The sequence below is a fragment of the Stigmatopora argus genome, chromosome 17 (assembly GCF_051989625.1).
Source record: "Stigmatopora argus isolate UIUO_Sarg chromosome 17, RoL_Sarg_1.0, whole genome shotgun sequence".
NCBI classification, from domain to species: Eukaryota; Metazoa; Chordata; class Actinopteri; order Syngnathiformes; family Syngnathidae; genus Stigmatopora; species Stigmatopora argus.
This window is the reverse complement of record NC_135403.1, coordinates 12,317,128-12,342,270: the sequence shown is the minus strand read 5'-3', so window position 1 is coordinate 12,342,270 and position 25,143 is coordinate 12,317,128. Positions and strand designations below refer to the sequence as shown.

At 40.7% G+C, this 25,143-nt stretch overlaps 3 protein-coding genes across 9 annotated transcripts; all 3 read left to right on the top strand.

Annotated features, from left to right (window-relative positions):
- Window positions 1-158: 158 nt before the first annotated feature.
- LOC144091734 (uncharacterized) lies at window positions 159-1,100 on the top strand. The gene is made up of 4 exons (XM_077624337.1): window positions 159-395; window positions 554-658; window positions 731-832; window positions 919-1,100. Exons 1-4 carry the CDS (start codon window positions 201-203, stop codon window positions 1,006-1,008), a joined length of 492 nt encoding a protein of 163 aa, XP_077480463.1. The 5' UTR covers window positions 159-200; the 3' UTR covers window positions 1,009-1,100.
- A 1,226-nt stretch (window positions 1,101-2,326) lies between these two features.
- On the top strand, window positions 2,327-16,298 carry nrbp2b (nuclear receptor binding protein 2b). Of its 3 annotated transcripts, XM_077624332.1 has the most exons (21): window positions 2,327-2,475; window positions 2,542-2,649; window positions 2,714-2,815; window positions 4,571-4,791; window positions 9,988-10,110; window positions 10,177-10,278; window positions 10,357-10,446; window positions 10,621-10,661; window positions 10,735-10,829; window positions 10,904-10,927; window positions 10,993-11,079; window positions 11,680-11,735; window positions 11,798-11,893; window positions 11,968-12,100; window positions 12,184-12,286; window positions 12,364-12,414; window positions 12,941-13,076; window positions 13,164-13,217; window positions 13,287-13,350; window positions 13,422-13,477; window positions 14,252-16,298. In XM_077624332.1, the coding sequence occupies exons 2-21, from the start codon at window positions 2,628-2,630 to the stop codon at window positions 14,336-14,338; spliced, it is 1,743 nt and encodes a 580-aa protein (XP_077480458.1). In that variant the 5' UTR covers window positions 2,327-2,475; window positions 2,542-2,627; the 3' UTR covers window positions 14,339-16,298. The 3 variants fall into 3 exon arrangements, with proteins under 3 accessions (XP_077480458.1, XP_077480457.1, XP_077480459.1); XM_077624331.1 differs by having other exon boundaries at window positions 13,164-13,350; XM_077624333.1 differs by lacking the exons at window positions 2,327-2,475; window positions 2,542-2,649; window positions 2,714-2,815 and adding an exon at window positions 2,964-4,459 and having other exon boundaries at window positions 13,164-13,350.
- A 160-nt stretch (window positions 16,299-16,458) lies between these two features.
- Window positions 16,459-24,916, top strand: LOC144091766 (poly(U)-binding-splicing factor PUF60-like). 5 transcript variants are annotated; one of them, XM_077624384.1, is made up of 12 exons: window positions 16,459-16,562; window positions 17,046-17,131; window positions 17,539-17,634; window positions 17,713-17,802; window positions 18,877-18,927; window positions 19,549-19,710; window positions 20,850-20,942; window positions 22,573-22,786; window positions 22,871-23,061; window positions 23,312-23,426; window positions 23,501-23,781; window positions 24,355-24,916. In XM_077624384.1, the coding sequence occupies exons 3-12, from the start codon at window positions 17,551-17,553 to the stop codon at window positions 24,652-24,654; spliced, it is 1,581 nt and encodes a 526-aa protein (XP_077480510.1). In that variant the 5' UTR covers window positions 16,459-16,562; window positions 17,046-17,131; window positions 17,539-17,550; the 3' UTR covers window positions 24,655-24,916. The 5 variants fall into 5 exon arrangements, with proteins under 5 accessions (XP_077480510.1, XP_077480509.1, XP_077480513.1 ...); XM_077624383.1 differs by having other exon boundaries at window positions 17,046-17,135; XM_077624386.1 differs by lacking the exon at window positions 16,459-16,562 and adding an exon at window positions 16,600-16,849.
- Window positions 24,917-25,143: the final 227 nt, after the last annotated feature.

The window sequence follows — 25,143 nt, the reverse complement described above, 5'->3', positions numbered from 1 at the left end:
TGAGAATTGAGGTGAGTTTGTGTAGCCTAATGTCTACTCTGTTCTGCTTTAGAAGTTAAAAGTTCCACTTTTTTTCCCCCTCATTTGTTTTCTTTTTTCTTTTTAGGGGAGGAGAAAAAAAGAGGGCAGGATGTTCCCGGAGCAGAAGGGGGGGTGTTGAGCAACAACTCTCCAACATTAACTAACGAGGACTGCAGAAAATGGCTGCTTTGTTGCTACTGCTCACAATAGGGGGGGCTTTGTTTTGCCCCTCCGTGGACGCTCAAGAAGCTTACGAAAAACTCGACGAGGCCTTCAAGAAAGGCGTCAACTTGTCCTTGGAGAAGCTTAACGAGCATTCCAGCATCCAGAACCACTTTTTGTTCTTCAGAAGCGTCACAAAGTCCAACGTTGAGGTACAGTATTTTATAATGGAATGAATGCTTTTCACAGTCATTTTAAAAATGGTTTGTTTACCAAAATATTTTCTATTTTTTCAGCAAGCTAAAGAGCCTTTGCCTTTTGGAACAATTATTCCTAACAATAACATGTAACATGACTTTCTCGTCATCAGGCCGGCTTTGACGTGGTGTTCATCTACCACCACTTCTACCTAAAGCCCACCAAATGCCCCAAAGGAACCACGGATTTGTCAGGTTGCAGCTTTAGGAACGATATTGTGAGTGGAACAGCCAAACCAAACTTTGATGGTGACAACCTAACTCACTTTTTCTCTGTTTTTGGTTTCCAGCCAATGATCGACTGCGCCATTTGTTACAAAACCTTCCAAGGAGACATCGAGGCCGAGCCCAAACCCTACCTCAACTGTCTCCGGAAGCCCTCCGTCACCCCAGTGGGTACCATTTGTGTTTATGTTTAATTCCCACTTCATCTCACTTTGTCCTTTTTTTTAAAACATATATTTTTCTTATGTTCCAGGAGATGCAGGTTAACCGAATTGAGCATTGCAACCGGTTAGCATACAGCCACGGAGCTTCAAACCTTCTGGCCTCCACCGGAACAAAGTAATACCGCTTAGCTCCTGAGGAGGCGCTAGCAAGGAGGGTAACTTTTCAAGTTCAACTGTGGAGAAGAAAGAATAAATCCATGAGTATATACTAGTTTTGAAGTGTACTCATCTTTCCAATCCATTTATATGCCCTGTTTTTGTTTCAAAAACATTTTTAATGAACGATAAAACTGTACATACTGTATGAAGTATTTGTGAGATTAATGTTTCAACTAAGAGATAGTTTTCATTTCAGCAGCTAACAGCTAGCACAATTAGCCTGTGAAATTCAGTTCTTAACTCTTCGAGATAGCAGACCATCCATGGCTAGCCTTTTTTTATTTTTTAGTCTGTTAGCCTTAAAATCTATGCGGGAATTAGATTTTTTATTTTTTTTGCCCTTGGTAGACATTATGATACTAATTCGCTACCGTTGTCGGACATCTAGTGCTGCCAATGGCCCCGAAAATTGAAAAAAAATACATTTGTAGCAACTTTAAGTCCCAAAACTACAGTAGTTACTGAAATAATTCCTGGTCTATTTAGGTCAAATGTAAAAATGTAGGTTAGCAATGTTTAAAACCAACAACGGTGTTTACATTGGCAAATGTCCCAGTTGCCCAAGTGGGATTGACTAAAGAATGTTTGGGCTAAAAACAAAAAACAATCCAAAAGCTCCTGTGGCGCTTCAACTTTGGGCTCCGTGACGTTAAATAACCCGCATAAAAAAATGAATCCGAACAAATCAGTCACAAAGCCAGATGAACCAGAACAATCAAACAGGTTATTCATTTTAATCCGACACGCCGGCGGGTCAAGTCAACACACGTTGTGAAACGGGATTTGCGTCATTTCTAGCAAATCACGTTTATTAGACATGACATGCAAAACTTTAGTTTGGACATTTGTGAATTCTTAGTTTAGAAACGAGTTTATGCTCACATCCTACGCCTTTAAGATGATTATTTTGACTATTTGTTGTATTGCGTTCAAAATAAAGCAAATCAAGGCCTATTCACGACAAAGTAAGGACAAGGTCTCATTATGGGATGCTAGCCTTGGATTAGTACACCAACTGTTTCATAACAAAAGGCAGCTGCTTGTTTTCATAGTCTGTTTTTGTCAAGACTCCATATGGGGTGGTTAGGGGGGGCTTTGTTCCAGGAAGAGGAAGAAAAAGAAAACAAGTTGGCGTGGGGGCTGCTCACTCAAGTCCAGGGCTTGTTGTGAGAAAAAGCTCCTTCGCCGCTCTCTGTATTCACTCGCAGTTTTTAGGTTCGATGGCGCTGGGGTGGCAATGGCTGCTGCTGCTGCTGTGGTCGGTGGCGGGGGTCGCGTGGCGATCCGCCGAGGCCCAGGACGTCTACGAGATGCTCTCGGAGGACTACAAGAAGGGCGTGGACTTGGCCTTGGTGCACCTCAACTCTCACGCCAGCGTCAGCCATCATTTTCGCTTCTTGAGGAGTCTGGACAAAGTGGAAACGGAGGTAAATTGACACTAAACGGACATGTTATCAATGACACTGACAGGGGATGATTGATTTCATTCACAGTGTGGATTTAATGTCAACTACTACTACCACCACTTTCATCTCAAACCCACCCGTTGTGCCAAAGGAGCGGCGTCGACCAATCAAAAATGTCCCTTCAGGAACGACAGAGTGAGTCAATCATATCCCAAACAATATTCTAACTTTTTATGCATATATTTTTACACCCTCACAGCCTTTAATGGACTGCGCCGTGTGTTACAAAACACAAGAAAACCTGATTTTACCAGATCCAACTCCTTATGTGCACTGCATTCAAAGGCCCAGACTCACCCAGGTATGCATAAATCAACAAAAAAATGTTTTAAAACTCTTTTAAAATGGTTCTCTGTGGAATTCCAGGTCATGGTGACCAGCAGAACAGAACACTGCAAACAAATGAACTACAATACTGGTGGTTTGACACTGTTAGCGGTACAAATGGATTAAAAATGGTCGGTTGGTTTAGTTAAGCGGAATTCTTGTGAAGCTCAAAAGTAGTAAAATGGCTTTTAGGTTGTCATTTGAGCTTTCCCATGTAAATGTGAGCTTGTAGCCTAAATAAACTTTGACTCTAGTGAATATTCTAGTTCTCTTGTCCAAAGATGCTAGCACTAGCAACCCCGCTAAGCGGATGCCGCCATTTTGTGCCGCTTCACAGCCAATCTCATTAACAGCCGACTGGAAGAGTGGTAGCTGCTCTAAATATAAATAGGAGCCCTAAAAATAGAGGAAGAGTGATTACAACATGCGTGTGTGATTACAGCTCGCTGACCTAAATGTATCTTCTTTAGCTCTTTGTTGTCAACCTATGCAACAGACTAGTAAACAAGTTATTACATGGACAACTTTAATGGGCAATAGAACCATGTAGTCACGTAAAAACTACAACTGAGTGTATTCCAACTAAAATGTGAAACAATAATGTGAAAATCCATCAACTAAAATGACAAAAAATAGATTTTCATCATTGATGAATATATTGTAAGACCACAAGAGGGCGGAAAAGAGTAGTAACAGCGTCATGATCGAGCTGCCTACTACCGTAATCATTCTAAAGTGGGCCCAAAAACGAGAAGGGATGTTCAGTATATAATATAAATGTTCTGTAAAACGTTCCCATTATATTTGAAAAATGAATGTCATTATTCACTTGAAATGAATGCGGCCAATCAAAAGGCATCCTTTGTTCATGTGATATTAATTAGCAGTAAAAATACTCCTTCATAAACATTTGTTATTGTTTTAATTTTCAAATTCAAGCCCCACAAAAAAGCACTAATAATTATCATTTTGTGGCATAAACATTTGTTGTTGTTTTAATTGCCAAAATTTAAAATTAGCCAAAATTTGCATTTAAATAATATTAATAATGATATTCTTGTTTTTTCTAATTGGAAATGAATGGGGGCATTGGACATAAAGGGGGGCGTTTTTCATCAAATTAAGGTGGACCCCTACGCTTTTTGGCAAAAAGTGGAGAGGAAAAAACACGAATTTTATATATAGGGCTCTTTTCAAATTCAAACCCCCCAAAAAGCTCTAATACATATAATTTTGTGGTAATATTTAACTTTTGATGCTTCGCCTCCCTCCAATAGAAGCAAAATTCTTTCGCCCAAAGCCAAAATGGCGACCCCACTTTTCAAAAGTCCCGGATGTTGTAGTTCCGCCTCCAAAGTACCCGTATGTTTTCCTTTCGTCCTCATACACCAGGTGCTCAGAGTGTGTAGATTAAGCGCCATTACGGTAAACGCTCCTCACTCGCTCCCTCTTGCTACACAAGCTGCTCACACGGAGACGCATAATGCTACCATTGGCAATATAACTCGGAACATTAACTCTCGTCCATAAAAACCGGCGAGCCATGCGACTACCGACTCCCCGCCCAAGCTCTCTTCATCTTCCCGTCTCGCCTGAACCGTCCCCTGGAAGCTAAGAAGCGAGTTTTCCCGATTTTTTTTTCGCTCCACGCTAGCAAGGGTGTCTATTTTTGTGTGTGTGTGTGACGTCTATCTCGACCGGTAAGCTTGTTTTACGGTTCCGTACACAGCCGACGGAGACGTCCGAACGCCAGCCAAGAGACAGCGTCGTCCCTCGGGGCTGGGAAGGAGTGCTCGAGACCGAGACTGTAAACACCAAAACGGCGTGAAGATGACGATGTCCGTCCCGGAGAGGAAATCGGGATCGGAAGGGAAGGAGGAGGAGAGCGAGGATGAGAGCGAGATTCTGGAGGAAAGCCCATGCGGACGATGGCAGAAGCGAAAAGAACAGGTCGGTACATTGCTTTCTAGGGATTTTATGTTCCCGAAAACATATTTATGCCTTGTTGTGTGCGGCGAAAAGCCCCCCCAACCCATTCCAAACCCGAATTAACTCTTCATTAGGTACCCCTGCACCCTCAAATGATTAAAATGTTGCTTATTAAGGCTAACTTTTGGGTGACAGATGCCAAAATGTTTACTCATTTCATGGAGGAAATAAATATTGGTCATGTTCAAGACGACAATGGCAGTTTTCGCAGTTAAAATGGATTGGACGTCTGTCGCCGTCAATGGTAGTCAATGAGTGAAGTTGTCAGGACTTCACATGTTCAGGTTGTACGCAAAAACAATCTAGTTTATCCAGTTTCTTCATTGAAGACACAAAATTGTCTATGTTGCATTTTTTTTTACAAAATAAACTTGTTCACAGTGGGAGACGTCAAATCTTATTTTAACTGGGATGGCTGGCAATGAGTGGAAAACATCCGAACTGACGGAATTATTGGTCCAATGCGTACGAACATTTTTTTTACCGCGAGTAAAGATACGAGTTCAAAACTCAACGTGTTTACGTCAAATTAACCATTATCTTCCTCCAGTTAATTTTTTTTTAATTGCAAAATGGTCTACAATATCTCCGCCAAAGACAAAAATCCTCCCCAGAGTTGACTGGGATAGGCAACAGCACCCCTTTAACCAGAGTAAACAGTGTTGAAAATGAATGTTTCTTCCCCCGGGGCTGGTATCTTTCCAAATAATTAAGATGTCCCTCTCCGTCAATGGCAGTAAAGTATAATTGAGGACCGTTTGCACTTGGGCCAGATAAAGCCAAGGTTATCTCCACCTCGCACTGCTCTTTCGCAACCCCGCCCCAGCGTTTTGTTCCACCCATCGATTACCCAACTTTAGCCCATCCATTAACCCCGCCCTGTCACGAGCGCTAGCTAGCTCGCGCGCTATCAATAAAAGCGCACTAAGTATTGGATTGTCAGTACGCGCAAGCCAAACTATTCCACATGCGCTAGCTATCTATGCAAGTCAGTCAGTGTGTCAAAGTTTGACACGCACGCCTTTTGATTTGATTTTTGAGCTGTGGAATTTCAATAAACGCGCGCTCACGTTGTCTCAGATCGCTTGGAAAGCGGCAGGAAATCAAACAGGATTGAGTAACTTGAATTGTGCCAGAATGGCGACATGAGTTAAAATGACTCATTTTTTGGGTGTCAGAATTGGGTCGTTGAGGTTTTTGAGGGTTGTGTGGGTAAATGTGGGTGTGACTCTGTTTATTGTTTGCTTTTGAGTCAATATTTAGGGGGCGTGAAATTGTGTTGAGTCCAAAGTTGACGTGAGATTTTTAAGGAAAGGCGAGTTTGCAGTCAGTCTTTCACAAACGAAGGCGTGTTACACATATTTAATAGGCCCATTTTTTTAAATGACGTAAAAGGTCATTTACAAAAATAATAGTAAACAAAAGAAGCTCATGGAGTTGCCTTCAATTACTATTATATCACTTGATTAATGTTAAGTGTGATCCAGTCAAATCAATTGAAAAACAAAACACATAAAGCAATAGTTTGGTGTCAGAAGAATAGCTATATTCATAAAAAAGTGATGTTACATTTTGAGTTCAAAAATAAGAAATATTTTGAAATGTCTTAAATGTCCTAGTATTTAAAAATGATTTTATTTTGAAACTAACTAATACAGATATCCCAACTAAGCAACAATACAAGATGGAGGACAGGAAAGATTAGAGCACATGTGTCAAAGTGGCGGCCCGGGGGCCAAATCTGGCCCACCGCATCATTTTGTGCGGCCTGGGAAAGTAAATCATGAGTACCGACTTTCTGTTTTAGGATCAAATTAAAATGAAGTATAGATGTATATTAAATTTCCTGATTTTCCCCCTTTTAAATCAATAATTGTCATTTTTTAAATCCATTTTTTCCATGTTTTTAGTTCAAAAATCATTTTGTAAAATCTAAAAATATTAATAAAAAAAAAACTAAAATAAACATTGTTTTAGATCTATAAAAAACTGAATATTCAGGGCTTTTAATCCAGTTCTTTTAATCCATTTATAAAAAAAAAAAGTCTGACACCCTTGGATTATAGTATGACGGGGCAGGGTCAATGTGGAAGCTTTTTTTAAAATTCAAATAGGTGATTTACACCCTTAATTTGAATGCAATTGTTATTTAGCATCTCGACGTGACGTAGCGCTGGCCTGACATTTAGCATGCCAACTCTGTGGGAAATGTCTCAATGCTGTGCCAAAGACATTCGGCACATTAGCATAGAGCCTTGGCGGAGGTCAATTTAGAAAAAATATGGCCTGCTATTGCCAATGATAGATGTCCAATTCACTTAAACTGACTGTGTATGCTCATCTCGCATTAAGCTAACTTTTTGGGCCAAAAAATAAAGACCCGAGATGGAACGTGGCCCGCCGACCCAACAGGGTTTGACACCCGTATCTTAACGTCTCGGTTCTTTCCTTTGTTTCCATAGACGGCCATTGTTCTGGCCGAACAGTGCTCGCTCTCATGGCGTCGTGAAAGTGGGCTCCTCACCCACCTACCGCCGTTATGTTAGCGTTCAGCGGCAGTCGCGCTTTTATTTTTTTGGCGATGAAGACGTCGGCGCATTAACGGCATAATGGGATGGATACGGGAAGCCGTCGGAACGGACTGCGGCGGCGGCGGCTCCGTCTCGTCCCTGGAGGGGATCAGTGAGATAAACCTCTTAGGCAGATTTCACAACATCCACATGGAGAAATGCCACTTTGCAGAAAATTTGCATCTTGCATTTACGTTTTTTTTTGTAGACGGCTGAAGTATAAGTAACTGTTTTTGCTGGGTATTTTTAAGCTAACTAACACTTATGAAAAAAATACACAACAATTGCACAATTATGAGGAGAACCAAGTGGTGAGAGGCAATAGTATGATTAGATTAGATAACTTTATTCATCCCGTATTTGGGAAATTTCATTGTCACAGTAGCAAGAGCGTGAGAATACAGACACTGGAAAATACATTTTAGACGTAAATAAATAGCTCATAAATAAATTAAAACAAACCAATAAAATAAATAAAATAATAAATAAATAGAATAAACAAAATAATAAAAAAATATAAATAAATATATAAATACATAAATATATAATAAATAAAATAATAAATAAATAGAATTAAAAAAGGAATAAAAAATATAAATAATTATATAAAAAAATAAATATAAATAAATAAATATATGAATAAATAAATAAATGAGTGTGTTGCTGATATATAAGTAATTAAAAAAAAAATTCAAAAAGTTGTCATCCCTGATCCATATGTATAACTTTAAAGTCTAGCCTTGATTTGTTTCCAGACGTCGCGAGCTAGCGTAAAATGCCGCTCAACCTGCTAATCCGGATTTCAATCACATGAAATGATGTGATGTCGATTAAGTATGCACACCTTCCTCCGATCAAAGGGGTGAAATTTGGTTGCGTAAGGCGGGCCGCTCGACACGCCGCTCACGTCCCGGCCGGCTCTCCCGCTACCATCGTAAATCTGCCGGAAAGCGGCCGTCTCGCTGGCCGGCATTCCCCGCGTCCGCCTCTCTTTCGGGAAATGAGGACGTGTGACGCCACGAGGCGTGAAAGGGCCACTCCTGTGACCTTGCGGCCTTTCGTTGAAAAGCGTTTTGTTCAAAATACTAATATCCTTGATGAAGCCACGTCGTTTTTCACGTCAAAGTGAGCTGCCCTTGCGAGTTTAGCAGCCCACGTGACGTCTCGGGCGAGAGACGGAATGAGAGCGAGGGGCCGATGGAGGTCAACGGACGGTCAGTGGCTCAGAAATGGCCAGTAGGTGGGCGTTAGCGCGCTAATGCCGTCGCCTGTCAACAAAACTTGCCCTTTGCTAGCATTGATATCCATCGGCGGCGCGCTAATTGCAACTAGCAAGCGAGTACTGATCATCAATTCTGGTTATGACATCACAACCAGAATTGCCCATTCAAAGTGGGTGTTCCCTGATTCATTTTTTGGGGGGTGGAATAACTGAAATAGTCAAAAACAGGTTAAATGAGTGCAGCCCTTTGAATTTTTAGACACTTTCATAGCAACAAAGCCTCATTTGCATGGGGCGCCCCGGGGGGTTCACGCATGTAGCGGCGCTGAAATATTGATGCGCCGCGGGTTGCGTTGACAATTGATCGCCGTGGCAACCGCGCCAGCCTACTTCACCTGTCTGTCGTTTTTATAACTTCCAGTTGAAGTTTTCTGTCAGCGCTTTGCTGGATTTTTTTTCTTCCCCCTCCGTCAGCTTGCGCAACAACCACAGCGTTGGTATCGAATCAACATCTAAGCCACCTCCTCGGGATATTTTGGGTCTTTTAGCAAGAATTTTTCCCCCCACCAGTGCCCCTCTTGAGGGTCTGGCTTGTTTTTTTTACCTCCCTTTTCAGCGCCAGGGTTCGTTTACTTTTTCTGACGAGATTTGCGGCCCTGCTACTTGCGGGATTTTGTTTCCTCCGCAGAATTTAAATGAGCGCTCGGCCTTTGAGTAAATATATGGAAAAAAGGCAGTTATATCATCGCATAAAGTATTAGGAAAAATCACAAGAGAAAATTCTGATCTCGAACCGACCCTTGCGCAACTAGTTGGGGACTTAATAGCAGATTTTGGCTTGGAGCCGCTAACCCGAGGCTAGCAGCTAACGCGGGGGTGTCAAACTCAGTTTGGTTGGCGGGCCACATTCATGCCAACTTGACCTTGTGGGCCAGACTAGTTTATTTTTGGCCCCTTTACTCAAAATGGATTGGACGTCTAGTGCTGTCAATGGCACTGAAAGATGAGCATCCACAAATTGGACATCCGTCGTTGCCATTGAGTTCATTTTGTGTCACTTCCTTTGCATTTTAGGTTATTTACAGGTCAGTTCTGGTCAATTATGGATAATTTCCTATTGATTTTGGGGAAATTTTAGGTCACTTTTTGCTCATTGGTTGATTTCTGCTGATTTTTGGGGATCTCCAGGCGACTTCCTGTTATTTTGGGGGTATTTTAAGGTTTAACGTCCAGCCAATTTGTGGTCTGGTAGTCAATTTCCACATTTTATGAGTAATGCACTTCGGCCTCCGAACCACCAGAGGGCAGTGTATCTCGAGATGCAAATACATGTGCCCCTCTTAATTTTTTTTTTTTTTTTTGTAGGTGAGCCAAGGCAATGTCCCAGGCGTGGAGAGCGCCTCGCTCGCCATGGACACGGAGGAAGGAGTGGAGGTGGTTTGGAACGAAGTGCTTTTCTCCGATAAAAAAGTCTTCAAAGCGCAGGAGGTACGACAATATTGACTTTTCCTTCCAAACTCTCGTAGCACAAGAAAACACTCCTCTTGTTTACAGGAGAAAATCAAAGAGATGTTTGAGAACCTTATGCAGGTGGAGCACCCCAACATTGTCAAGTTCCACAAATACTGGCTGGATATGAAGGAAAGCCAAGCTCGGGTACGTACGTTTTTACTTCCTCGCCAAACATTTTCCCCGCTACATTTACTCACCCGCGCACGCCATGGACGTTCGTAGGTCATCTTCATCACGGAGTACATGTCCTCGGGGAGCCTCAAGCAGTTTTTGAAGAAAACCAAGAAGAACCACAAGACCATGAATGTCAAGGTGGGTGGAAAAGTTCTCTCCGGCGACCAAACGTCCGTTTGACCAAACGTCCGTTTGACCAAACGTCCGTTGGACCAAACGTCCGTTGGACCAAACGTCCGTTGGACCAAACGTCCGTTTGACCAAACGTCCGGGTACCGACGAGTCATGTCATCCCTTCTTCACCATTTTCAGGCCTGGAAACGATGGTGCACGCAGATTCTCTCCGCCCTCAGGTACGCCAGCCACGACTCCATTTTGTCTTCATGGCGCCAACCACGGCACCCTAATTTTCCACCACCCCCGCAGTTATCTGCACTCGTGCGATCCGCCCATCATCCACGGCAACCTGACCTGCGACACCATCTTCATCCAGCACAACGGGCTCATCAAGATCGGCTCAGGTCTGACCCCCGAAGGGCGTTCCGCGCCACCGCGGGTGGATGATTGACAATCTCTTGCGCTCTTCTCTCCGCAGTGTGGCATCGACTTTTCGTCAACGGTAAGAACGGGGCTCCGTCCGAGCCGCTTTTCCGTTCATCTCGTCGGGTGCTATTCCCTTCGCAGTATTCCCGGACGCTAACGTGCAGAGCAAGGGGAGGCAACATCGTGACGAGCAGAGGAATCTTCATTTTTTCGCACCGGAATATGGAGGTAAGTCCAATGCGCTCGGCTAGCTTGGTCGCTAGAAGTCGGGAGTTTTATTAGGATGGTTGCCCGTTAGCTTTAGCACATAGCAAGGATAACATGCATGCAGTACACGTGTAGGAAATGTGCTTTATTTGGTAAATATATTTGGAAAAACATTAGGGCTAGATAGACATTTTTTTTAATCATTCGCTGCCATTTTGACAGCCAGTCCTCCCAGTTTAAATGAACTGGACGTCTACTGTCGTCCACAACAGTTTTTGAGTTCAACATATATGCACAAATATGCTGTATTGTGGTAAATAAATGGATGGAATATTTTGTTTTAATTTCATTATTTCATCCAGAAAGGGTAGCGGCCCGCCAGGCTTATAAAACAATTTGGAAACCCTGAATTTTAAACATCTACATGTATAATAATGCAATTTACTTTCAAGTCGTGGCATAATAGAGGTTTATTCCCTTTTTTTGATAAATAATGCAGGACTAACTTCATTTTTAGCATTTTTGATTTGGATTGCAGGAAAGCCAGTGGTTAAATATTGACGATATCATCTTCTCCCGTTCACGTTCACCCACTTCCTCCACTCCTTCTTTTGTCCCCAGCCGGCGAAGACGACTACGCCATCGACATTTTCTCTTTCGGCATCTGCGCCCTGGAGGTAAGCGGGCGCCGAACAACCGTGGCGCCGTGGCATTTGGATTAAAAAGTCATGGTCCGTAGATGGCAGTGTTGGAGATCCAAGCCAACGGCGACGCCGCCGTCTCCAAGGAGGCCATCGTCAACGCGGGGCAATCTCTGGAAGACCCCCTGATGAGAGTAGGAGCCATTTAGCAATGTTTTGTTTTTTCTTCACGTGACAGGATTTTTTTTAATGTATTTTTTTTCGCTAGGAGTTCACACAGTCGTGTTTACGCCCCGAGGCCAAGCTCCGTCCGACCGCCCACGACCTCCTCTTCCACCGCGTCCTGTTCGAGGTCCACTCCCTGAAACTGCTGGCCGCCCACTGCCTCATTAACAACCAGTGTGAGTCTCCGACGTCCGATGTGGAGCGACGACGCTCTCTTGCCGACAGTTTTTGAAGGAAAGGCTCTTTTGGACATTTGCAGACTTGCTCCCCGAGAACTGCGTGGAAGAGAGGACCAAGTCCTTCGACCCCAACGCCATCATGGCGGAGATCAAGCACCAAGACAGGCCGGGAGTACAGCTGATGTGAGAAAGATCATCATTTGCATGAGTGATTTTAAGCGCGCTGGTATTTTGAGGAATATCACATGATGGATTTTTAGGTACTCCACCGTCTCGCCTTTGGAGCTGGACAAGTTCCTGGAGGACGTCAAGTAAGTGGAAGACTGTCGGCAGATAACCAGGATTTCCATAGACCATTTATTAATGATTATTTTAGACATGTGTTGACGATAAATCTTAATTTTTGTTCTTATGTTAGCTGTAAAAGGGCTTTGGAATAATACAACTCGGGGGAGAAGCTGGACTAGTTTGGGAACTGTCTTTATTAGGAATAAAAATAAATATGTAAAAAAAATTTAAAAAAATATATATATTTTTTTACTGCTCCTTTTTTGCAATGAAAAATAAAAAAGTGAAATAAATGCACAATTTAGAATCATTTAAAAATAATGTTTATGCTTTTTCCATTTCCAAATTGTGTAAATAGAAATGTAAAAACATTTGTGAATTAAAATTTGGTGTTAGCAACAATCCCTTAACTGCTAAATCGACTAGCATGATTAAAGAATGAAATTGTAATTTAATAATGGATCAAGAAGTTCCTTTTGGAAGCCTAGTAAACGCTCGCTAGCTCGGTTAGCCGCAACGCTAAGTTTGTCGTCCACGGTCTCCTTTCAGAAACGGGATTTACCCCTTGATGAACTTCGCCTCCACCCGTCCACATCCCGTCCCTCGAGCGCTCTCCTTGTCTCAGGAGCAGGTGGAGACGGTCAAAACGCCCACGCCGGAACCCCAGGAGACGGAGAGCAGAAAGGTTAGCCTTTGACATATTAGCATATTGAGTATGGCTTCCAAACAGCATCATATTTTCCCATACTTTTCCATTATGGCCGCTTTTTAGGTCATCCAAATGCACTGCAGCTTGGAGTCCAACGAAGAAGGGACCAAAACTCATGTAAGTCACGTGTTACCTAAATCTGGGATATTTTTAAAAAAAAGTTGGACTCTCTTATCTCCCTTCCAGCTGTCTTTATTCCTCAAAATGGACGACAAACTCCACCGGCAACTTAGCTGCGACATTCTGCCGAGTAAGTTTGTCGCATTCTCGTCTCCATTCGAATCCTCACTGTGTTTTAATGAGGTAATGTGCATTTTTCAGCTGATACGTCCAAAGATCTCGCCGGCGAACTTGTTCACTACGCCTTCATTAATGAGGTACATTAAAAAATGGTTTTTAAGTTTTACTGGAGCTTTTCTCAATTTGTTTATGCTAATGATGAAAAACAGAGTCAGTCTGAGTCGTTATATTTAAATATTTCTTTTAAGTCGGAGATTTCCTCAGCGATAAAATCCCAGCGAGAGAGAAAGAAAATAGTGGTTTATATCAGAAAAATATTGTAGCTAACTTCAAGCTAGCAAAAAATAGTGCATATACCCCATAGTGCATATGTGTCAAAGTGGCGGCATCATTTTGTGTGGCCCGGGAAAGTAAATCATGAGTGCTGACTTTCTGTTTTATTCAAATGAAGAGTAAATTTCCTGATTTTCCCCCTTTTAAGTCAATAATTGTCATTTTTTGTCATTTTTTTTCTGTTTTTAGTTCAAAAATCATTTTGTAAAATCTAAAAATATATATTAAAAAAAGCTACAAAAAAAAACATTGTTTTAGATCTATAAAAAACGGAATATTCAGGGCTTTTAATCCAGTTCTTTTAATCCATTTATAAAAAAAAATCTAAATATATCTAAAATGGTCCGGCCCACGTGAAATCGAGTTGACGTTAAAGCGGCCCGCGAACCAACCCGAGTCTGACACCCTTGCAATAGTGTATGATGTTAGCATGATGCTAATTAGCCCCGTTATTAAAGTCTAAGAATGAAAAAAACAAAACAAAATTGCCGATTATAGCCCGAAAAATACAATAGCTATTGTCCCAGCATCCAACTTATTTAAAAAAAATGCTTAAAATGTTCAAATTTGTGTCTCAGGAGGACATCGAGAAGGTGGCAGTGTTCCTCGAAGATGCCATCAAGCGACATCGGGTACGAGGTCTGCTCTCCAGTAGCATGCAGTGAAAGAAAATGCAGGTCACGACAGATGGAAGTTGGCCACGGCAGACTTTTAGCCGGAAATGGTGGGCGCAGGTACCCTTTTTGGAGCTAACGGAACACTTACGGATGTTTCAGAAATGAAAAAAAACAACAACAAGTCATGGCAGCCAACAAAAGGGAACCGGACGACCACTCGCTATCACGATTGTGTCGGAAATCGGATCCGTCCAAACGGCTCGTACGCCTTAACGCACGTCGATTCCGATCGAACGCCGACACTCATTTTCTTTTTTCATACGGATGTTTTATTACGCACCATTTTTTTGCACTCCAGCCTCAGCCCCGACAGGCCGATATATATTTAATTTTTTTTAATAACTCCATCCATCTTGCGCTGTTAACACATTCACTGTGGATTTATTTATTATTGGGACGCGGCGCACAAGTTTGTGGTGTTTATTAATTAGCACGTTGTCATATTTCTCTCACTGAGTTTGTCCATTGTCTTTTTAGCCTGCCGTGATCTTAAGGGCTTTTTCTCCCCTCTGAAAGTGTTCTGAGTGCCAAAGACTTGCTGAAAAGTGCCTGATACGGCATCAAAAATTTAAAAAAATCAGGCTAGTTAACTCTGTTGGAATGGATGCTACATTTGTAAGTGCATTCCTGTTAAAGATTATAAATTTAGTTTACTTGGATGTAAATATTCTTTTATGTCGCCTTCATAACTTAAAATCAAGCAGTCATCTTATTCATGTTATCTGTTGAAAATGTTTTCTTTTTGCTTAATCTTCTTTGTTCATTTTATTTTGTCTTAAGTATGTCAAAAAGCTCTGATTTTTTTTCAATTCTTCTTCTTTTGAATGAATGTGAGTTAGATTTTTCTTTTTATGGTTCTTAACATGTCTGAAAATTGACCAATTTTGGTACTATACACCCAAACATTAATGTGTACATTTTTGTTAGCATCCCGAAAACAAAACCTCAAAAATTAAATATGTTTTTTGGCCCCCAATTTGCTCTTTTTAATTAAATTTATACTTCTCCCAACAAATAAATTGCTTTTAAAGGCCCTAACATGCCTGAAAATTTTGGTATGCTCAACCACGAAAATGTAAACTTCTTTTATTATTTTTAGAGTCTAAAAAAATAACCACCAAAATGAAATCAACGCCATTTTGGTTCAAAACAAACATTTTGGGTTCATTCAAAAGTTCCTACAGTAACATACAATAAAGAATGTTCTATAATGAGCCCAATTTGAGGGATTTTCTAGACAAATGTGCCTCATTAAATTGCATTTTACAGTCACAATGTTTGTAAGTGTGAACATTTGAATGATAATGTTAAGGATTTGCTGTGAAAAAGGGGGTGCAGGGACCCGTTTCTAATGAAATTCCTGTAGGATGTCGACACTAAAACATGCAATAAAAGTCGTAAATTAACTCATTTATTAATATTTTGGGTACATTTTTTTTCCAAATTCCAACTAGTTATAGTATTTGTAAATTGTCTACACTCATTTGTCTTTGTTTTGTAAATTACAATTTTAATAATATGATGCTGTACAGTGTAATCGTTTTAGCTTGGGTATCCATGCAGATGGGAGTTCCACCATCCATCCATCCATAGTTCATATTTTTACGTGGCTTATTAGGCAGGAATTTTACGACTACTACGGATTCTGATCCAATGCATAACAGTGCCACTTTTGCTCTTCTGCCATCTTGTAAGCTGCATGTCTTAAAAAGCCTGTGAGCATTCAAAACTGCATTTTGCCTTTGTCAATAACAGTTCAGTTCCAGAAGGGAACTGGTTGTGAATGTTTTCATACATGGTACAATAATTTAAATTATATAAATATATATCATATTGGTCTTATCTGTCAAGGCTGTTAAGCGAAACTTGCCTTTGTTTGTGTTCTACTTAAGCATTTGTAAAAAATATTGTAGCAATGAATTAATGAATAAACGTGACATGCTAATCATGTTTGGAGTTGGCTTTGATGTATGAATGCATGATTATGACTGCAGAATGTCTTAATAGTATTATTTTTTTAAATTTAAAAATTAGCTAAAATGTGCGTTTTTTTTTCATACAGCTAGCACAACTTCCGTTCGATTACGTCATTGTTACATTCTTCTCGCGAGAGTTTCACTTTAGAGAAATTGTCTCGGGCAATTCTCGCGATAGCTACATTGCAAGGGCCTCTCCAAGGAGCTGTGCTTTCATGGCGGTCACGGAGACTGCGGTAAATATTTTTCGTCGACAATTATGGCATGATAATTGCATTTGTATTCGTTTGGATATCTTAGAACACGTGCACGGACTTTAAATGTGTCGCACTGTTGTATTTGTTGAGCTAAAGTATGAATTTAACGCTGTAGAAATGCAATTTGCTTTGCGCGCCATTGTAATGAATGGCTAACAACGATAGCCGTCTGAAACGAGGCCTAGCTCCTCGCAGTGCCATTTTATGTCCTTTCTGCGTCATTTAAATCGTTTGGGTGTGTTATTTAACATTTCATTGTACATTGGGTGAGTTATTTTTTCAGCTAAGGGTGACTTAAATGCCCATTTGGCATCCGTGTACTTTGAATGAAGCGTTAGCGCCACGCCAGTGTTAACACAACGCTGCATGTTTTTACGTTTACGATATGGCGCCGTATTTTTAAACATCACTATTAGTCTAATTTAAATTATTTTTTTAAAATATCAAATTTCCCTCCTGTAGATATTTTTGAATTGTTGAAGCCCCCCATCATTCTCCCTTCGGGGGCATTCCTTCCTTAGTGTGGTGGAACCAACACTGCGGGTTTGGTAGGTAAGGACTTTTCATTGGTTTTAACAATGATCACGAATAATATCGACATTTTAAAATATATTCCTTAGCAATGATATTTTTTTTAAAAATCGGCGGGTTGTATATGTTTGAAAATCAAAGCAAAAGAAAAATACTGAAATGTACCTTGAGAAGAATCTCGAATATTTCATATTATTTGTTTTATTCTTTAACAATGGCTTCGCTTCTTTTACCTTGCATATTTAAAAAAAAAACCATAAATTTAATAATAAAAACAGTCCCATTTGATAATAATGACTAATCATTTTAAATCACGGGAAATTAACTTAAATAGCGCAATATTCAAGACAAGGCAGTTCAAAATGCTTTTCTCCATATTAAAATAAAAAAGAAAATTGAAAAAAATGTAACTTTTTAATTGCAGGGAGGCGTCGCTATGACGATGGAGAATGGACAGGGCACGGGCTCTAAACTGGGCCTGCCGCCGCTCACCCCGGAGCAGCAGGAGGCGCTGCAGCGGGTAACTCATCTATGAGCAACATTCATCATTCTCGTCCATTGCTAGTTTTTAAATGTGCCTTTCTTCACTTATCGCCAGGCAAAGAAGTATGCCATGGAGCAGAGCATTAAGAGTGTCTTGGTGAAACAGACCATAGCCCATCAACAACAGCAGCTCACTAATCTACAGGTGAGATGTACATTTTATTTCCTTTGCACGTCTTGGTTGGAAAATGCTGGGAATTGTTCGCTCATTTACTAATAATTTCGCACGTTTATACGCACGTAATAAGCACACGTTTCAAGCTAGTCTTTTGGCGGCAGTCGTTGTCTTAACACATAATCGGTTAATGAAAAAAACATCGGAGGATACATGAGTACGTAGTAATATTATACTCGTATTGTTGTGTAGTAGTATTTAAAAAAACACAAAATATAGAAAATTAAATTGGAAAAATACAGCTAAGGAAGCAAAAATCTGAAATATAAAAATCAAAGAAAAGGGGAATATATATATATATATATATATATATATATATATATATATATATATATATACCAAACTAAATATATTTTTTAGTTAATAATAAATTTCAGAAATATACATGTTTTCTTTATTTTCTGTTACTAAATTAGTTTTTTCTGTGTTCTTTTTTGTTAACAAATAGGTTTGATTTTTTTCTCATTTTTTTAATTTCCTTTTGAATTTTCTCCATTTTTTATATGTATTTTTATTTGGTTTTTGGGGGAAGCGAGTCTTTCTGTTTACAGCAGCTAATGAGGAAGAAGAAAATCCTGGTTGGCATCCATATTTGTAAAAAAAAAAACCTGAACACATTTTTTTTCAGCTATCTTTTCATATCATTCGATAAAATGCTAATTTTCTCCTCTCTTCTCCACTGTGCAGCGAAAACCGAGTTTGTGTAGAAGCGTGTCCTGCTTGTGCCTCTTGTCTTCTTTTTCAGGTGGTGGGAATTCGATCAAGGCATTGGTTTAATTTAGACAAAAAAAAGTAGAAAAAGTCTTTGTTCTGTTTCTCCTTAAGAGTCTTGAATGCTAATTGTGTAGATTTTGTCATAAAAAAAGGAGGAGGCAAGTCGCCAAATTATGTTGTTTAGTGGAAGAGTTGGCATTTGTCTGTCTAGGTGTCATTTTTTTGTTTTGAAAAGTAAAAAAAAAAAAAAAGATTTAAGAAAAGACTAAGCAAAGCTAAGGGAAATCTAACCTACTTTTCAGCACCTTTTTCGTCTTTACTGTCTTTCAGATGGCAGCCGTGACTATGGGCTTTGGAGATCCTCTCTCACCTTTACAATCGGTCAATAGATTATTAAATTTTTTTCTGTGCGCATTCCCAATGGAGACAAAAAAAAAAACAAGGACTTTTGATTCGGCACCAATCCCTGCATTTATACAGCGAATATTTGGAGTTCTGCTCGTTTAAATAGAGTAACGTTTGACCAAAAACAGGCTTTGAGAGACTTCTAAAAAAAACGTCGGTCGAAAACACAGTCGGCCTTTTGCGAAAGGTTTAAAAGCGCTTTCGATTAGTTTTTTTTTCTCTTTTTTTTGTACCTTACTTGCATCCCTGGACTACAGGTCAGTTTCTGAAGCCAACTATTTGTGAGGGCCGTGCATGTCAAACACTTCCGTGTTTCCTCTGCCTCCATAAGTCATATCGATAACTCTTTCTACGTGTACATAAGACGTCTTCCTCTATTCGCTCTGTCCCTTTTTGATTACATCATTATATTCAGAGCGCCCCTTCCTTGCGATCTCTTTTTTTTGAATTGGCTAGAGGCTACTTTTGGGAAACCAAAGCACAGTAGAAAAATACATATCTTATTATTTCCCGTTGGTGTGTGCGTGTGCATATTCTTCCACGCTGGACGGCCGGGCGCCGATGCTAACGCGCTGTTGGGTTTTTCCCGGTGGACAGGTGGCGGCTCAGCGGCAGCGCGCCCTCGCCATCATGTGCCGAGTGTACGTGGGCTCCATTTACTATGAGCTCGGGGAGGACACCATCCGACAGGCCTTTGCACCCTTCGGACCCATCAAGAGCATTGACATGTCTTGGGACTCGGTCACCATGAAGCATAAGGTGAGGAGGTGGGCGGGGCTTGGAAGAGAATGGGGACCGGTGGTTTGAACGCAATGTTTTTGCAATGGGTTGACTTGTTGGCCCAAAATGGCGACAATCGTATGGTTAAATTTTGTCAGCGTGTTAGGTTTGAGTTTGTTTGTATTCATTTTAAAATGTTTAACTATGGATGACAAATCAGAATAATATTTCTATGAATTCATCCGTTTTAAATTGATTTTTTTTTTAAATTAAACTAATTATTCTGATAATAGCTGAAAACTATTTAAATATAATAATTCAGAATAATGTTTCTATGAATTCATCTGTTTTAAATGGATTTTTAAATTAAACTAATTATTCTGATAATAGCTGAAAACTATTTTAATATAATAATTCAGAATTATCTTTCTATGAATTCATCTGTTTTAAATTGATTTTTAAATTAAACGAGACATTTTCCCCCTATTTTAAAATTATCATTTTTTTCTAAATGACAAAATAGAACCAAAAAAAACAACTTTATTTTTTCTTGACTATCTTCTATTTGATAAAAAAATGTTTCAAAATGTTGAATGGTGACCAAAGAAACAAAAAATGAAATACATTTCTTTTTTTAATTATATTAAAATTGTTTTCAGCTATTATTTTTTATAGTGTTCCATTTTTTCTTTGAAAATATATCAAATTTAAATATTTTTCACTGAAAATGTCAACATTTAAAAAGTGAATAGAAAAAAAGTATGCTGTCATAAAAGACTGGATAAAGAAATACATTTCTTTTTTTTATTATATTAAAATAGCTTTCAGCTATTATATTTTTTATAGTGTTCCATTTTTCTTTGAAAAGATATAAAATTTACGATATTTTTCACTGGAAATGTCAATAACATCTAAAAAGTGAATAGAAAACAAAATATGCTGTCATAAAAGACTGGATAATGAAATACATTTCTATTTTTTATTATATTAAAATACTTTTCAGCTATTATATTTTTTTATAGTGTTCCATTTTTCTTTGAAAAAATATCAAATTTAAGATATTTTTCACTGAAAATGTCAATAACATATAAAAAGTGACTAGATCAATTAAAAGTATGCTGTCATTAAAGACTGGATAAAAATACACATTTCCAAATGCTTTCCGGTGGACCTCGCAGGGCTTTGCCTTCGTGGAGTACGACGTGCCAGAGGCTGCCCAGCTGGCTCTGGAGCAGATGAATTCCGTCATGTTGGGTGGGCGAAACATTAAGGTGAGTAACCGGGAGCCAGCCTTTTAAACACTAAGGGTAAGTTCTGTCAACATGCGGCCGGCGGAACCTCCAAAGTCCCTCACGTCCTCTTCCATCCGTCCGTATTCAACTAAAATGCAACTATTGGAGGTTCTTCTGTGCTGTAACATTTTGAGCTGATGAGAAAATTCTTCTCTGATGCCACTAATGTTCCTGTTTTTTGTCTGTCTCTGACTTGCAGGTGCGTGACCGTGTGATTTGCTCGCTTGCGTGTCGAATGTGTCGTTTCAACACTTGTGTCAAGGGCAGCCGCTAGCGCACGCGCTGTATCGCTCTGCCTACGTTGTGCCGATGATGGGCTGCGCCTGGTTGGTGTTGCTTGGCCGCCCCATCTGTAGTACAGATCCCAGTCCCGTCTAGACGCTCGTTCAAAAATTCTAAATAGGACAGGAGAAGGCATAGGAAGGTCACGTTAGTGGTGACTCGGTTGAAACATCGCTGGCGGAGGGTGGGAATCCCACAAAAAAGTCTTGATTTTGGCCCCTCGTGTAGTGCTGAGGATCATTTGGAACTTAAAACCAACAAAAATCTTAATTCTTTACAGAGACTCTCAGTTGTAGTTGGCGTCGTGTTTTTTTCCACATTTCGTCGTGCCCAATTTAAGCCAAGTGGTTCCCCACCCAGTTTAGAGACCGGTACCCTGACTTACAAGTTTTTCAAACAACTGAAAAAAAATTACGCTGAAATACCGAATTTCATGTTATGAAAAACATTTTAAAAAAAATTGCACATTATATAGCTATTTTACCCAAAGGCACACATGCAATACTCGTCATGGTGAAGATAAGCAGAATACAAAATGGTTGATTGATAATAGAAAAAAATATTTGAATAGTATGGAAAAGTATTCCTCAATTGCGGAATTAAGTCCAGCATTTATTTTTATTATGAAAAATATTCTTCACAATGTAACTAAAATAAATTTACATATGGTTCTCAATTCATTTCAAGTTAATGATGATTAAAAACAACTACTTGTAGGTATAGCATTAAATGTAATGAATAAAAATTGCAGAAAATGAATTTAAAATTGCTGTTCAAATTTAATTATTTTAAAACATTAAAGAAATTGTAAATAAAAAATGGGTTTAAAAATTATTCATTCTAATATATATATATATTAAAAACTCATGGTGAATTCCAATTGATATGTTTGGAAGCATTTTTAACACAAACTACATACAGTTCATGGAAAAGTAATGAATAAAAAATATCCGTTTATTACTCTAAATTTCACATTTGTGGTGTTGATATACATTTAATGAGAAACACTTTAAATTATAAATATGGCTAAAAATATATCAAATATACAATTGTCAGACTGTACTCCTAATATGAGTACCTGGAAATGAAACCAAAAATATTGAATAAATATATATATATATTTTTTTTAAATGAAGAAAAGCTACTCAATGGTTTGAATTCCAACTTGTAAGTCAAGGAAGGCAGCCACCTTTTCGAATCGGATTCTCTTTTGTAGTCTAATGAAACAGGCAGCTTGAGCGATTTGACTTTCGGAGTACTTCCTCGGTTTCCCATAGCAACCCTTCCCCTCCGTTAAGTAGCCCTGCTGGTATGATCTGTGCTATAGGTTGGGCGGCCAAGTAACATCGGTCAGGCGCAACCCATCATTGACCAGCTGGCAGAGGAAGCGCGCGCTTTTAACCGCATCTACGTGGCGTCCGTGCACCCCGACCTGTCAGACGACGACATCAAAAGCGTCTTTGAGGCTTTTGGGAGGATCAAATCTTGCATGTTAGCCCGGGACCCCACCTCGGGGCGCCACAGGGGCTTCGGCTTCATCGGTGAGACGGGACGGGACGGGCCCTCGCCGGCGTCCTCGCCGCCGGCGCCGCGCTGACCGCCGTTCCCGTCCCCTTCGCCCGCAGAGTACGAAAAGCCGCAGTCGGCCGTGGACGCCGTCTCGTCCATGAACCTCTTCGACCTGGGGGGGCAGTACCTGCGGGTGGGCAAGGCCGTCACCCCGCCCATGCCCCTGCTGACGCCCACCACCCCCGGGGGCCTCCCGCCGGCGGCGGCCGTCGCGGCCGCCGCCGCCACTGCCAAAATCACGGCCCAGGCAAGTAGAGAGAAACCTTTCCCCTCTGTTTTCTATGAGCTTTGTACCAGCTAAAAAACAACATTTCCCACAATTAGGATTTTTAGGTTAGCGAGTTTTTTAATCAATGAAAATAGGTGTCGCCCGCCCCTCAAACGGTTTGGATAAACGGGACCGCCCGCAGCCGCTCCCGCGCCCCATAAATTTGACCGTTGCTGCCTCTTTTGTTGGTTTCCCTTGGGGTAACGTGTCGGGCACAACGCCTCCGCAGGAGGCCGTGGCCGGCGCGTCCGTCCTGGGAGCACTGGCCGCGCCCCAGCTTCTCAGTCAGCAGTTGGGGATCCCGCAGGCCGTCATGGCGGCGCAGGCGCCCGGCGTCATCACGGGTGAGTGTCGAAACGGGGGGTGGGGGAGATTTTGCCAAAATCGAGATAACGCTCGCTCGCTCTCCCGCCCGCAGGGGTGACTCCGGTGCGGCCCCCCATGCCCGTGCTCCCCCAAGTGGGCCTGGTGAACCCGGTGCTGGCGTCGCCGCCCGTCCTCTCCAACCAGGTGCTGGCGGCGGCGGCCGCCGCCGCCACCGCCGGCGCGGCCGCCCAGCTGCAGGAGAAGAAGGAGGAGAAAGAGGAGGCCCTCCAGGACGGCACGGGCCAGGAGATGCTCAGCGACCAGGAGCACATGAGCATCTCGGGGAGCAGCGCCAGGCACATGGTCATGCAGAAGCTGCTTAGGAAGTTAGAGGTAAGCCAAACGGCAGCGAGAAAAAAATTGCAAAATGCCAACTCCAAAATGTGGAATAAAATCAAGGAAAGAATTTTGGATCATTAGAAAAAATTACCCTAAAATATATATAGCATAAAGATTTTCTTTGTCTCTTTTTGGTAGTAAGGAAATATTAGAAATAAATGAAAAGATACTGGAATGATAGACTATTAATAAAAAAATATAGCATTTTTTTAAAAGCACATGAGAAGATATAGATGGAAACTAATTTGAAAAAAAAATTAACTTTTCACATAAAGCTTTTATTAGAATGCAGACCGAATTGTATTCGGCTATGGTTCCTTGTACTAAAACACTGCCTGTATACAATGTAAAATGTTAAGACGAACTATACTATGTAGTTTCTTCAGAAAGAAAGCCTTACCATTACTATGTCGTTTTTTTTTTTTTTTTTTTTTTTTTGGGGGGGAAAAAAAGCCTTACTATACTGTCATTTTTTTAGGGAAAATAAACCTAATAGAAAATTTTGAACGCAACCCATGAGATGTAACGAGGCAAATATACCAATTGACAAAAATCTGCCCCTCCCAGTCGACAGTAATGGTCCTGCGCAACATGGTGGGCCCGGAGGACATAGACGACGACCTCGAAGGCGAAGTGACGGAAGAGTGCGGCAAATTCGGCTCGGTCAACCGCGTCATCATCTACCAGGAGAAGCAAGGCGAGGAGGAGGACGCCGACATCATCGTCAAGATCTTCGTGGAGTTCTCCATGGCGTCGGAGATGAACAAAGCCATCGCCGCGCTCAACGACCGGTGGTTCGGCGGGCGCAAGGTGGTCGCCGAGGTCTACGACCAAGACCGCTTCAACAGCAGCGATCTGTCGGCGTGAAACCCTTTCATTTCTGTCTTTGTAATTAAGTCGTTTCTTTAAAAAAAAAAATCACACACACAACCGCTAGCTTGTCATTAACGACACCTCGTTGGGATTTTTCGGTTTGGCTGTGTGACCTGTAAAACTCCTGTTTTTGTAACCCTCACCCATAAACGTCATTAGTTTTATTTTTTGGGTTCATTTTGGCTCACTTTTTTTCATGAAAGCGTTGGACCATGTAAACACTTTGTTTCTACTATTAAAGGTTATTTGTCCACAACTTTTTCATGGTGATGTAACGCTCCTTTCGGTATCTTAATTCAATGTAAAAAAAATGCCAAGAAATATGGGAAGAGTATAATCTAACCATTAAAATAACATAAAATGTATAATTCAGAAATATCAATAGAACAACAACTCAATTGCGGTCAAATTATAATATAGGGCCCCCTCTAGCGGTAAGCAAGGGAGTCTGCCAGCGAACAACTTTTTTTAATATGCTATGTA